General features: G+C 48.7%; 1 protein-coding gene across 2 annotated transcripts in view; it reads right to left on the bottom strand.

Annotated features, from left to right (window-relative positions):
- Positions 1-6,189, bottom strand: part of CCDC69 (coiled-coil domain containing 69) — a 37,416-nt gene extending 31,227 nt beyond the window's left edge. The window contains exons 1-3 of one of the 2 annotated variants that reach the window (XM_032337269.1): positions 5,447-5,469; positions 5,000-5,079; positions 1,839-1,944 (exon numbers count right to left, since the gene is read on the bottom strand). In XM_032337269.1, coding sequence (XP_032193160.1) covers positions 1,839-1,944; positions 5,000-5,079; positions 5,447-5,454 — 194 coding nt within the window. In that variant the 5' untranslated portion in view covers positions 5,455-5,469. Of the gene's footprint in view, positions 1-1,838; positions 1,945-4,999; positions 5,080-5,446; positions 5,470-5,977 lie in introns of those variants that run through there. The other variant, XM_032337270.1, reaches the window with a different exon arrangement.
- Between the last annotated feature and the right edge of the window lie 7,420 nt (positions 6,190-13,609).

Below are 13,609 nucleotides of genomic sequence, written 5' to 3'. Positions count from 1 at the left end.
GGCAGAGGTTTTACCCACTGAGCCACACAGGTGTTCCATCATAAAGTTTTCTAATAGTCTTGGGCCACTGGTACAGATGTCCTCTTATACAAAAGAAATCTGGCTTTCAACCTCACAAGATTTTCAGAGTGCCTGTATATGGAAGCTGATACTGGATTTAGCTGGGATGATTTTATGGGTTGGGCAAAAATCACCAGCTCAGAGGCTACATACACACCATTGTCTCCATGATGCTTGGGGGACAGGGCTCAGGGCCCAGGAAAGTCAGCTTCCTCTCAAGTTCTTCAACTGCCCAACCCTTGGCAAACCAAGCTGAAAGGTCAGATTTACCTTGTTCTATTGCTCAGGTGTCAGGAGCCCAGACTTGCCTCTATCCCACTCACCCCCACACAAGTGTCTAGCCCTACCCCGCCAACCCTCAAAGCCCAGCCAAGAGGCCAGCTCTCCCAGGAGGCCTTCCCTCAGCCCCTCCGCTCCCCTCTGAGCTCAGAGCCACCCCTCCCCCACCCATTAGGATGAAAACCTGAGGATGCTTATGAAGAATGAGGGTAGGAGTGGGGAATGCAAACAACCAAGGGTCCAAACCAGTTACACAAGCCATGGAGCATGCACAGAATATTAGGTGGACATTGAAAGTCGTGTTTCCATGGACTGTGTAAGAAGAAGGCCTCCAGCAAAATATTAACTAGAATATAACCTCTTCAAAATATAGTCCCAGGCGGACCTGGGTGGCTCAGTGGGTTAAAGCCTCTGCCTTCGGCTCAGGTCATGATCCCAGGGTCCTGGGATCAAGCCCCGCATCGGGCTCTCTGCTCAGTGGGGAGCCTGCTTCCTCCTCTCTCTCTCTGCCTGCCTCTCTGCCTACTTGTGATCTGTCTGTCAAATAAATAAATAAAATCTTTCTTTTTTTTTTAAGATTTATTTATTTATTTATTTGATAGAGAGAGATCACAAGTAGGCAGAGAGGCAGGCAGAGAGAGAGAGAGAGAGAGGAGGAAGCAGGCTCCCTGCTGAGCAGAGAGCCCGATGTGGGACTCGATCCCAGGACCCTGAGATCATGACCTGAGCAGAAGGCAGCTGCTTAACCCACTGAGCCACCCAGGCACCCATAAATAAAATCTTTAAAAAATAAATAAATAAAATATAGTCCCAATCACGTAAAAATAGTCACCCTTATGTATATTTTATATATATATATATATATATATATATATATATGAATGACACTGAAATGTACATAGAGGCTATATCTTTTTTTTTTTTTAAAGATTTTATTTATTTATTTGTCAGAGAGAGAGAGAGTGAGAGCGAGCACAGGCAGACAGAGTGGAAGGCAGAGGCAGAAGGAGAAGCAGGCTCCCTGCAGAGCAAGGAGCCCAATGCGGGACTCGATCCCAGGACGCCGGGATCATGACCTGAGCGGAAGGCAGCTGCTTAACCAACTGAGCCACCCAGGCGTCCCGAGGCTATATCTTAATGGTGATTTTTGAACTTCTTTGTATTTTCCTAAGCTCTGAAATTTTGCCTTAAATATTATAATAATCAGAATTAGATTTTTTCTTTTTTTAAAAAAATTTTTGTCATTTATTTGATAGAAAGAGAGAGTGCAAGCAGGCAGAATATAGCAGGTAGAGGTAGAGGCAGAAGCAGGCTCCCCGAGGAGCAAGGAGCCCCATGTTGGACTCAATCCCAAGACCCAGGATCATGACCTGAGCTGAAGGCAGACACTTAACTCACTGAGCACCCAGGCCCCCCAGAATTAGATTTCTTAAGTCGAATCCTAAATATTTACTAGTCCGGGGCTCGCATCCCCTCTTCTAGTCTTGCCAAAATGTCACCTGACTTCTGCTTGAACTCCTCTGGAGATGGGAATCTTGCTACCTTTCTTCCTCATGAGAAGTAGAATTTGGCTTCCTTTAGCTTCACCGGGCACAATTCTGCCTTCTGGAACAACAGAGAACAAGGTTGCTCCCCACGTCCCCTTGGCAACACTTCAGAGGTTCGAAGGCAACAGCCAGGCTCCAGGCTTCATGTCCCCAACCCCAAGGACATTATTATCCCCCTGTCTCCCACATCCCTGTTTGCTTTTGCTGGGCACGATTCAGGCAGCGATGTCCGTGAAGTATGATTATGTCTCCCTCTGGCCTCACCCACATGACCTCTTATCAAGGGCATGCCGCTTCCCAGTCAGTGGGCTCTGCTGCGTGCCTTCTTTCAACTAATCTTTAGAGCAACCCTATGACCCAGGAGCTAATCTCACACCTCTCTCACAGATGAGGAAACTGAAGCATGGAGGAGCCAAGTCCTGTCCACAGCCACTTAATGGAGTGCGACTGAGCTAAGACCGAAGCAGCACCTAACACCCAGCCCGCTGTGCACAGGGAGAAAATGAATGCAGGACCCCGGCTCTAGAGCCTACCCCTTCAGTGTTCATGGTTTGTTTCGGAATTCCGTGTGCCACTGCGGGCCTCTTCCAGGTCATTCTCTTCTGCATCCCTACCTCGCTCACTGGCCTGCCACCCAGAAGTGCTCCTGAAAGGCTCCTGAAAGACCGACCCACTAAGAACCCCTTGCCTGAGGCCCAGCTGTGGGAGCTGTGGGAGCTGTGCTGAGCGGGTTCTCGGACTCTCTGCTCTGGGCTGTGGTGCTGCGGCCAGAGCCAAAGTCCTGGGGGCTGCGGAGTTCCGACACCACACCAGGTACACACACAGCCCGCCCATCATCAGTCAGACAACGTGGTCCTTCACCCCCAAGGAGAGGGATAGAAGACAGGTCCCTGTCGTTAAGCTCAGAGCTGAACAGATGAACGCTTTTGGAATGCACAGAGTAACCCACACCCAGCCATGAGGGCCTGGGAGGGGATGCCGTGAGGGGGGGGTGTGGGGAAGGGGAGGAAGAGGGGGAGGACCTCCCTCCCCACCCGGCTGAGGGGGCCCTGTAAGCTACTGGAGATGGAAGGCCCCTCTGGACTTCCATGTCATTCCTATAATCAAGTCCACAGCAAATTTCTTTCTTGGCCCCTCCCTCCCTGAAGTCTTCCTGGGGACATGACCACATCACTCAGGGTCTCAGTCAAGATGGGTTTAGGAAGGACCTGACAGTGCCAATAACTCCTCAGCGCTCACCTGCCAGGGATTCCCACTTAAACACTCATCAGGGTTTCAACTCATCCCAGTAAGGCCCTGACTAAGCCTCAGGTTGGGTCTAAGCCCACCAGGCACAGGAGACTACAGGACTCAGCAAACCCTCTAATCCTTGAACTTGGAAGGACTGAGAGGTCCTAGTGGTCAGGCCTCTGTCCCCAGCTGGGGTAGTCCTCACTGAGCATGCTGGGTTCCTTCCTTGCTGCCGGCCACCTCTACTTTCCCCTGGCTCAGCCCCGGCTCAGGCTCTTCTCTCTGCCTCAATCGGAACTCCTCCCAAACCTTCAACGCTCAGTCAAGGCATCCCCACACCTCTTCTTCCCCCATCCAAGGAGTCCTCCTGTATCTCCCGAGACTGGGTGAGATACCACTGTTGCACGCCAGCCTGGCTCCTAGCCTGGCTGGTTGGCCCTCACTTGCTCACTCAAATAGTGGGGCAGCACCTAAAGCAGGCGATGAGCACCAGAGGGAGGTGCAGAAGACCAGGCTCAGTTGAAGAGCTTTGTCATCAATGGACCCTACGACGCTGGACGCATCACTCCTGCCTGAAGTTCCAGGACTTCACCTGTGGTGTGGCAAAGAGCCGGCAGCTCAGCCGAACTTCTGGGGCTTTTGTAAGGCCCGTGGGATGTGAAAGCTCTCTGCAGAGTCCACTCAGCGTGAGTCATGGTTGCCATGACCTAACCCTTCTGCAGTGTGAGCTCATTTTTGTACATCCCATCCTTGGGGCCCTGTATCCCCAAGGGGACAGACAGCTGGTGGGGATGGCCTTGTGAGCTCAGGCCTTGTGGGGTTTGGATGAGAAACTGGGCAGGGGCACAGTCTGGAGGGATGGAAACAGGCATGAACTTCAAATGACCTGGCTTATAGGTCCTGCCCCACAGGGGCAGGGGCCTGGCATTGCTGGGGCCAGGAAGATATGCCAGACTGCCCTGAGGCAATGGACTGAAAGCTTTAATGCCAAAAGGCTTTGGAATCAATAAGAAGCCACCAGAAGCACAGAGTAGGGATACAGATGAAGAGCAATGGACTAGGGAGCCGGACACCTGGGTTCCACTCTAAGTTACTCTGTGACTTTAGTCAAGACCCTTCCCTTCTCCAGGCCTTATCCCCTGATCTGTGCATCAGCACAGGTGGTACCCCGGGGCCCTTTTCAAGGGGATAGTCTTCACAGCTTTGGGGGGGGGGTTGTCCAGTTCAGGCTGTGCCAAGGACAGACAGGGACAGCTGGTAAGGCTCTTGGAAGGGCAAGGAGGCAGGGGAACCCATGCTCACTGTGGAAGTGCCAGGCCTGGAATGGAGCCCCTCTTCCAGTCTTCTTCCGACCCCGCCTAGATGGAATTCACTCTTGGCCCACTTTGCAGACAGAGATGTTGACACAGATACAGAGAACACAGAGTCTCAGACCCTTGGGAATCATCCTGCTCATCTCCCTCCCTCTCCATGTAGAGGGAGAAACTGAGGCCCTAAGAGTGGTAAAGGCTTGCTCAAGGTCACTAATATGTTTATGGTAGAGCCAGGACTGATGTCCACCCATCGCTGGCTGCATTCCGGGTCTCAAAGCAGGTTCAGCTTTCTCGGCCCACCATCCCTATGAGCCAGCCCTCCGCTTCCACGGCCGCAGGCAAGCCTCAGTTTCCCTGTTGGAGTAAGGGAAGACCAGCAGGAGGGTTTCCCCATCAGAGCTTCGTGAAGTTTTTAGGAATAAAGGAGGAGCCAGAGGCCTTGTACGTGGGGTGAAAACTCTTCTCCCTGAACTAGCACAGGGCAGGGAAAGCTTGCATTGGCCCCAATAAAGCAGGAGAGAGAGAGAGAGAGAGAGAGAGAGAGATTCAAGTTTTATGAAAAATAACTACTTTGGGTTGCAGTGTGGGGCCTCTCTGGGTCTCCGAAGGGACTGCTCATCAAGTTTATGGGACCACCGACTCCCACCTGGCTGAAAAGCAAGGAGTAGTAGGCAGAAGGGTTAGAACTTGAGGGTCCTCCCTTCCCCCTCTGCGCCTCGGGCGTCCCCCCGAGGAAGTTGTCCTCTGGCTCCAGGCTCCGACCTTCTGTGCTGGTCAGAACCCAAGGGGCACCTGGTCCTACTGTCAGAAACCCGAGTCGAGTCTCCCCGGCCCTAACCCAGCTCCGAGGCCCCTCGGGGGAGGGACAGGAAGGAAAGGAAGGGCAGCCGCAGGCGGTAGGTCTCCTCCCTCTTTGGCCCCTCCCAGTACTCCCAGGACAGCCCACACGCACCGGCTCTGGGGCCTGAAGAGGTTTGAGACCAGCGCTTCTCAAAGTTTAAAGCCTGTTGTAATCACCTGGACATCTCGTTAAAAGGCAGGTTCTAGGTTAGCAGGTCCCGGGCAGAGCCTGAGATTCTGCATTTCAAATAGGTCCCGGGTGGTGCCGCTGCTGTAAATCCGTGGACCACTCCGCGAGTAGCGGCCGCGGAGACTCTGTGTCTCAGAACGGTGGGAAAAGCGGAAGGCCCAGAGAGGTCAAGTCACTTGTCCGTGGCCACACAGCTAGCAGCCCCAGACGGAAGGAAAAGGGCACCTGCCATACAGCCAAACATTTCCCCACTGGGGCCCCCGGAATTAGCTGCGCTTCCCGGGCCCAGGGGCCGTGTTGGTAAACTCGGCTGCCCCGCGTGGCTCAGCCCCGCACGGGCGCTAAGAGCGCCGCCCGGCGGAGCTTTCCCCGCCTCCCTCCACGCCGGCCTCTCGCCGTCCTCCGCCCGGCACCCCGGGACGACCAGAGGGGGCCGGCGGCGCCGAGAGTCCCTCCGGCGGAGCGGTTCCGCACCCTCCTCCCCTCCAGAGGCAAACTTCGCTGCCGGCGCCCATTACCTTTTTGGGGGCTTTGCAGCAGCTCAGCGTGCTGTGTCCGCAGCCCATCCTCCTCCGGGGACTCTCGGGCGCCGCCTCCTAACTCCGGCGGGCCCCCCCCGGGGGACCCAGCCGTCCCGGCCCCGCTGAACGCTGCGCGCCCGCGGGCCGGGGCTGCCGGCGAGACCCTGAAACTGAACCTGGAAGCGCAGACTTGAGCCGGAGCTGGGGCGGCCGCGCGCCGTAAATACCCGAAGAGCAGGGCCTTCGCGAAGCCCGCGGGGTTCGCGGTGCTGCCTCCCAAGGCAGGTGACCAGCATCTCTGTAAATGATAACGACCTTGGTCCAGGGCAGAAGAGTTCCCTAGGAGCAACGGATGCTTTTCCGGGCCCTCGCCAGAGAAAAGACCTGGAAAAAATTTAAGACAATTACTTAGAGAAAACACAACAGCTACCATTTCTTGAGCTGCCGGCTACATTGTACATATTACTTTATTTTTTTTCCATCTCCTTGCAACAAAGATATTATTCCTTACATATTACAGGTTAGGAATATGAGGCTCAGAGACGTGATTTGCCTAAGCTCACATAACTGGTGAGTACTAGAACTCAAATATATTCCAAATAAAACTGGAATTTGTTGAACCTAAGCTTTGAACCACTTCCCTACAAATACATTATGATACTTAGTTTAATCGTAATACCTCCTCACTTCTGAGTCAATAGTTCTTTCCAGCTCACAAGCATCTGTAACACTCTGCCTTAGATAAATGTTACCCATTACAACTCATTGGGAAGCAGACAGGCAGATGCAGTGGGAATAAAGGACAGAACATGCCACTGCCTGGGGAAGAGAACTTTCATTTACCCCCACTTTGTCACTACCTGAAGTTTCTGAGAGTGGCAATGCCACAAAACCACACCTAACATTGAAAATCAGTGTGCATGTGTCTCCATGTGTCTATTAGCAAATGATACCAGGCCAGAGACACTTGGGAAGGTGTGCAAACGTGAAAGGGACTTACAGTCATGAATGAGGAAAGAGTCTGACACTACAAAAGAACTCCCCCCCCCCCCACAGATTATAAAACCAAGTGTAGTGGATTCTAAGGAAGGAAACTAAGGACCTAACTGATATGAAGTTCTTGGAAGGAAGAATAATATAGGACAGTGGTTTACAAAGTGTGGTCCTCAAATCAGTAGGATCTGGACTACCAGACAGTTTTGTTAGAAATACAAATTATCAGGCTCCACCCAGACCTACAGATCCTAGACTCTGGGGATGGGGCTCAGGAATCTACAGTTTCACAAGCCAGGCAGGTGATTCTGAGCCCTGCTAAAGTCCAAGAACCACTGCCATAGGACGTGTTAAACAGGTAATGAGAAAAGAGTGTCTCCTTAAATTTACAATGTTTATTGAAACCGTGCTCAGGAATTAAATAAACCAACAAAGAGAAAAAACCCCAAACAACCTAAATATATAGGAGCTTGGTTAAATAAATTAAGATATATCTGTAAAAACAGAAAGTTATGTAACCAGTAGAAATACTGATGAGGATGAATTTTTTCAGTTTAAAGAAATAACATGGGGTGCCTGGGTGGCTCAGTTGTTAAGCATCTGCCTTCAGCTCAGGTCATCCCAGGGTCCTGGGATTGAGCACTGCATCTGGCTCCCTGCCCAGTGGGAAGCCTGCTTCTCCCTCTCCCACTCCCCCTGCGTATGTTCCCTCTCTTGTTGTCCCTCTGTCAAATAAATAAATAAAATCTTGTTTTAAAAAAAGACAAGAAATAACAAATCCATTCCTATTTTTAAAGAAGTATTAATAGTGATTACCTCTGTACAGGTGAGGTTTCAGATATTAAAAAATGAGTATATACTTATGACTATTGTACAACAATCACAATTGTGAAAAGAAAGTTTTTTAAAAAAAAATATGTTTCTAAATCCATTCATGAGACTGAAACTAGTTTTTCACCATCAAGTGAATACATGAGTTAATATATGAAAACCTGAAGAAAGAGACAATGACTGTGAATTAACTAGGTAGAAAAGAAAAAAAAAAGCCAAAATGGCCAAAAATGTGTTGGAAGATCATAATTAGGAATTGCCCTGTTTGATCTCAACCCATTGCTTCCCCTTTTGGAGAGTTTCCCATATGAACACTGAAGACTTGCAGTTTCCAAAACTGATCTGAAATGCTTAATGCCAACAATTGAAATCAATGGCTTGGGCTGGCAGGTGGGACCTGGGAAGGCAAATGCTCCTCCTGGAGCTTCTGTTCTCAAGAGCTCTTGCCTCCAGCTTCTTTGAGCTTCCTGGGAGACCAGGGTCAGATTTGCCACTTCCATACAACAGGCTTTTTGGTATTTTTGATATCTGGTATTTTTTGTTTTTTGTTTTTTGTTTTTTTTTTATATATTCTTCAAAGCTCCTGCCTCAGAAGAAAATCTAGAGTTTTTTTTTTTTTATTTAGTAACTTGTGTTTGAATAAGTGGCTAATGAGCTTTGTTGATGTACCAGTCAGGTTAGGTTAGGTTTTGCGGAGGTAATGAAACACATAAAAGTGCAGTGACTTACCGTGAGTGAAGCTAAGTGTTGCTCGCACCGTAGGCCCAGCATGGGAAGGCAGGGGACTCTGCTGCACACAGACATTCTGCACCAACCTCTGATGCAGGCATCTCAACACCAGGCCTTCAAGTTTTGCCAAGGCATGAGAAGAGCGTATACAGGGAATGAAGCATAGGGTCTTAAATGGGTCAACTCAGAAGTGACACCTGTTAAGTCTTCTCACATTTTATCGGCCAGAGCAAGTCACATGGTCATGCTCAACTTCAGGGGGATGGAACGGACAGTGTGTACCCAGAAGGAGAGGAAAACCAGAAATACTGGTGAACAGCAGAAATGTCTCCCATAGTGAGCCATCAACAAGCAGGTACGATGTGCCCATTTCTTGGGCAAATAGGGTGACCAATTCACCCTGGTTTGCTTAGTATTTCTCCACTTTTAGTTCTGAAAGTCCCATGTCTCCTTAGTCCTAAAACCGCTGGGATGACTGGTCACCCTTCAGGCACGGCATGGTCAAAGTACAAGGAAAGGAGACTCAGTTCTTGTCCTTGAATTAGCTATAATCTGCTATTGTTTTCTAATGTTAGGCCTCTACATAGAAAAAGAGAGGGAACAATACAAAACAGGATATAAAGCTAATGTTTACTTGTGGAAAGTATTAGTATTAAAAGAAGATAAGAGACCGTGGTGGATAGGGTTAGGGAAGGAGGACTTCCCGGAGGAATACCAATGCCAAACGATGATCATGCTGAAAGGAATCCTACCATCCCATGTTGGTTTCTGTTGCCTGCAACTAAGACAATTTTTTTTTTTTTTTTAGCGTAACAGTATTAATTGTTTTTGCATCACACCCAGTGCTCCATGCAATACGTGCCCTCTCTAATACCCACCACCTGGTTCCCCCAACCTCCCACCCCTGGCCCCTTCAAAAGACAAATTTCTTTAATAATTTCCCTTCTAGGGGCGCCTGGGTGGCTCAGTGGGTTAAAGACTCTGCCTTCGGCTCAGGTCATGATCCCAAGGTCCTGGGATCTCTCTGTTCCGCAGGGAGCCGGCTTCCTCCTCTCTCTCTCTGCCTGCCTCTCTGCCTACTTGTGATCTCTGTCTGTCAAGTAAAGAAATAAAATCTTTTTAAAAAAAAGTATCTAAAAAAATAATAATTTCCCTTCTAGGTGTTTGTGCAGGCCATGTTTTTGTCCTTCCAGCAATGGAGAGATCACTACCCATCTTCCCATTTCTAGGGGAGGAGGAGAAGCAGGGGAAGCAATTACAAGAGGGAGGAAGAGCACGAGTCCAGGCAGGGTAGAGATGGAGGTTGGGGAATTGGGGAATGAAGAATTAGAGTTGGTGGCTAAGTTGCATATAGGGCGACAGAAGTGGGGGACGCGGTGGGCTCTTTTGGAAAAAATTGGATAGAACACTATGGGGATTATCCTAAACTTCTTTCATAAGAGAAGTACAATATACCCATATATAAAAAGTTTTGTCTAGAATTTCAGGCAATTCAGGGGCCCCCGAAGCCCCTGCAGTAAGACTGCATATGCAACCTCAGTTGAGAACCTTTGAACTCAGTGATGCTAAGCGTCTTTCCAGCCCTGAAAGCTTTTTCTGTTCAGGTTCTTCTGACTGAATCAGCTGTTCCCCTAGCGTGTTGTCGGCCCACAGTGACTTTCCATGTCACCTTTATCTGTGCATTATAGTTCCACTAAGCACCACAAAGCAGCTCAAATGCCCTCTCCTCCTGAAAGCCTGTGGCACCTGTTCGGCAGCTCTCTTGGCGCACATGTGGTTTTCTTCTGAGTTATACTTGTTTGTGGGCTCTGTGTGTCCTCCCTCCTAGACTGAGGGTTATGCAGCTCTGTCTCCTCCCTCCTTACCCGATTGTGGCAGAGACTTCCAGTCACCTTACTCAACTTCCATTCTTCCCTCTTCCTTAGTTATAAAATCATCCTATTCTCCAGGGCAGCAATGTGTGGGCTAAGGGACTACTTACCCAGCCTCCCTTGTATCTAGGGTCTAGGGGTGACTGGTGATATGTAAAAGGAAATTACTGGTTGGGGCATCCAAGAATTTTTTTTTTTAAAGTGAGAGAGAGAAGAGAGACAGAAGGAGAGGTAGGGAGAGAATCCCAAGCAGGCTCCATGCGCAGCACAGAGCCGAACACAGGGGGGATTGCATGATCCTAAGATCACGACCAGAGGCAGAATCAAGAACTAGAGGCTCAACTCACTGAGCCACCCAGGCACCCCTCCAGGAACATTTCTAATAAGGAAATGACTCATCTGGGAAGACGGCTCCCCCTTTTCCTCGACCCCACCTCCTCTTCCTGCCTGGAATACAGACATGATGGCTGACTTCCAGCAGCCATCTTAGTACCCTGAGCAAAAAGATAAAAGGAGCCCAGATCTCTGATGAATTTATCCAGCCCCCATACCAGCCTTGATCAATTACTAATTTTTTCACACAATAGATTAAAAAATAAATTTGTTTAAGCCACTGCCATTTAGATTCTGTCACTAGCAGCAGAATGCAATTTCTAACCAATTCATAGGTCACTAATTAAGGTTTATTATATTGAACTTAATTGGAATATTTTCCTTTTAGAGACCCCAAAGGAAGTGAGGAAGTGAGGTAGGAAGTGAGGCTCTGCTGAGAAAAGTTTGTCAGGTCTTTGATGGAAATGTTTTGATAGCTTCCTCTTGGAAGTATATATAATCGAAAAAGATAAGAGAAAACCTAAAATTTTTGAGTCTTCAGGCTTTTTGTTGTTTTTAAGTAAGGTCTACCCTAAGTTGGGACTTGAACTCATGACTCTAAGATCATGAGTAGCATGTTCTACTGACCGAACCAAACAGGCACCTGAGTCTTTAGGCTTCTACTGGAGTATTTCTCAAGGAATGGGCAGGCTCATGTGCTTTGGAATCCTCTCGAGTTCTCATTCTTTTCCTATCTACAAGGAACTGGAGAACAGAGTCAAAGAATTTTCATACTAAAGTTTGAGCCTTATGTCTCCAGTGGTTGTGGTGGGTCATCATCTCACCAGAGAGTCGAGTTGCTACATTAATTATATTAAATTGTGTTCAACTGACTTAATGGGGAGGTTTTGGAAGGGAGAATGGAGCCTGAGTAATGCTAATTAGTGAGAAGCCACCTCTGCCCATTTTCCCAGGAGTCCCGCGGCTTGGGATTTGTGGCTTCCATAGGAGAGCAGGCAGTAAGATTCACTCTACCATTTTCTTTACCAAGAATTGATTCATGTCAGTAATCTGGTTAGTGTTTTCTCTGTTGGATAATGTTCAGAAGGAAGTTCTCAAGGATCTTATATGTAACACAGAGTAGGAGAAGCATAACATCACGCAGGGATTTTTCTCTAAGGAAAACTGCCCAGCATGGTAAGTGGGCTCTAGGGTCTGGAAACTATAAGTAATGAACAGGAGTGGCCATTTCTTCACATCAGTGGTTCTTAAATGTGGTTCAGTGATCAGTGGCATCCCCATCTTTTGGGAAACTGTTAGAAATTTTTGCCCTCCCCCCCTCCCAGACCAGCCGAATCAGAAACGCTGGGTGTGGGGCCCAGGCATCTGCATTGCACAAATCCTCTGGCTCATTCAGATGTGTGCTTATGTTTGAGTAGCTCTGACCTTTATGTCCTCTTCATGTCTGAGGGTGATTTTTTTTTTAATGGGTATAGAGATAAGGTAGAGAGAGTGAGGTCCAGGGCTCAGTGAGTCTATGCGCCAGCTCCCTTTTCCATGGTTGAGACATCCTTGGCCGGGTTGATGTCTAGGTCACCCCTTTCTGTAACCTCCATGTGAAACACAGGGGACTGTGCTGCGGCTTCTGAGCCAGGCCCTGAGTCATCTCACCTCTAGAACTAAGAGTGAGTCCTTCTGCTGAAAGTCCTCTGATGAACAGTTTGTTGATTTCAATGTACTTGAATGAGCAGGACTGCAACACTGGCTGGGGCTTTCCGGATCAGAGATGGATATTCACTTCTCTGGCTGCATCCAAGTCTGAAACGGACCTGGCCCCTCATCCCCCTTATCAGAGGATGGCTTCTCCCTTCTGCATGCTCCCCATGCCATTCCGTGTCAAACATATTTACTGTATGTCCTTGTTGGGTGGGATCCCACCTTCTCAGGGCCCACCTCATTCTTCAGTTTGAAAAATGAACACTTGTCCACCTATGTCAACTGCTATGGATTCACAATGTAAGCCACCCTTTCCCAACAGGTAACGGCTCCATGCCCCACCCTCCAGTCCTCCTAGCCCTGACACCACCCTCCTTTTTCCATTCCAGTGAGACTGTCTTACCTGCAGGAAAGTAACTGGAGTGAGAGTCAGAAGATGGTGAGGATGGACACTTGGCTTTCCAAGTCCAAAACTGGAACACGCGATTTGACGAATGAATTTGTGACATTTATATTTTTTATTGACCTGATCCTATTTATTCATTTACTCTTTACCCGCGTATTGGAGTTTCTGGGCTATCCAAACAGTTTACGGGGACGAGGAAGTCAAATACGGGTAAACGGGAATGGCTCAGAAGAACTGTGAGAAAGGATGTAGGTCCGAGGGTCAGAACCAGGTCAAGATCCTGCAGTCCTGGGATTAAGCCCCATGTCCCGCTCTCCACTCAGCGGGGAGTCTCCTTCTCCCTCTGCCCCTCACCCCACTTGTGCTCTCTCTCTAATAAATCAATAAAATCTTTAAAAAAAGAAGAAGAAGAAGAAGAAGAAGGTTACCTTACCTCTGCTCCAGGTAGACAAGTAATGTAACAAGGGGTACAGACAATGCCCTGAAGCAGAAGGAGACACGAATTCCATCTGGGAGAGAGCAGCTCAGGGCAGGCTTCACCAAGGATGTGATGTTTGCGGGGGGCTGGGCAGATTAAGTAAGGGTTCTTCCTGTCAAGAAAATAATGAATGTAACTAAACTTATTGTGGTGATAATTTTCCAATAGATACATGTATAAAACTAAAATTAAAAAAAAAAAAAGAAAGAAAATAGGGAAGGTCTTTCAGGCCCAGTGCCATGTGGGTTTTCAGGGAGGGCTCAGTGGCTCAGTGTGGCTGGAGGTCTGGCGAA

This window comes from Mustela erminea, chromosome 3 (genome assembly GCF_009829155.1).
Source record: "Mustela erminea isolate mMusErm1 chromosome 3, mMusErm1.Pri, whole genome shotgun sequence".
NCBI classification, from domain to species: Eukaryota; Metazoa; Chordata; class Mammalia; order Carnivora; family Mustelidae; genus Mustela; species Mustela erminea.
Note: the sequence above shows the minus strand (reverse complement) of the source record. Positions and strands in the feature narration are given on the sequence as shown.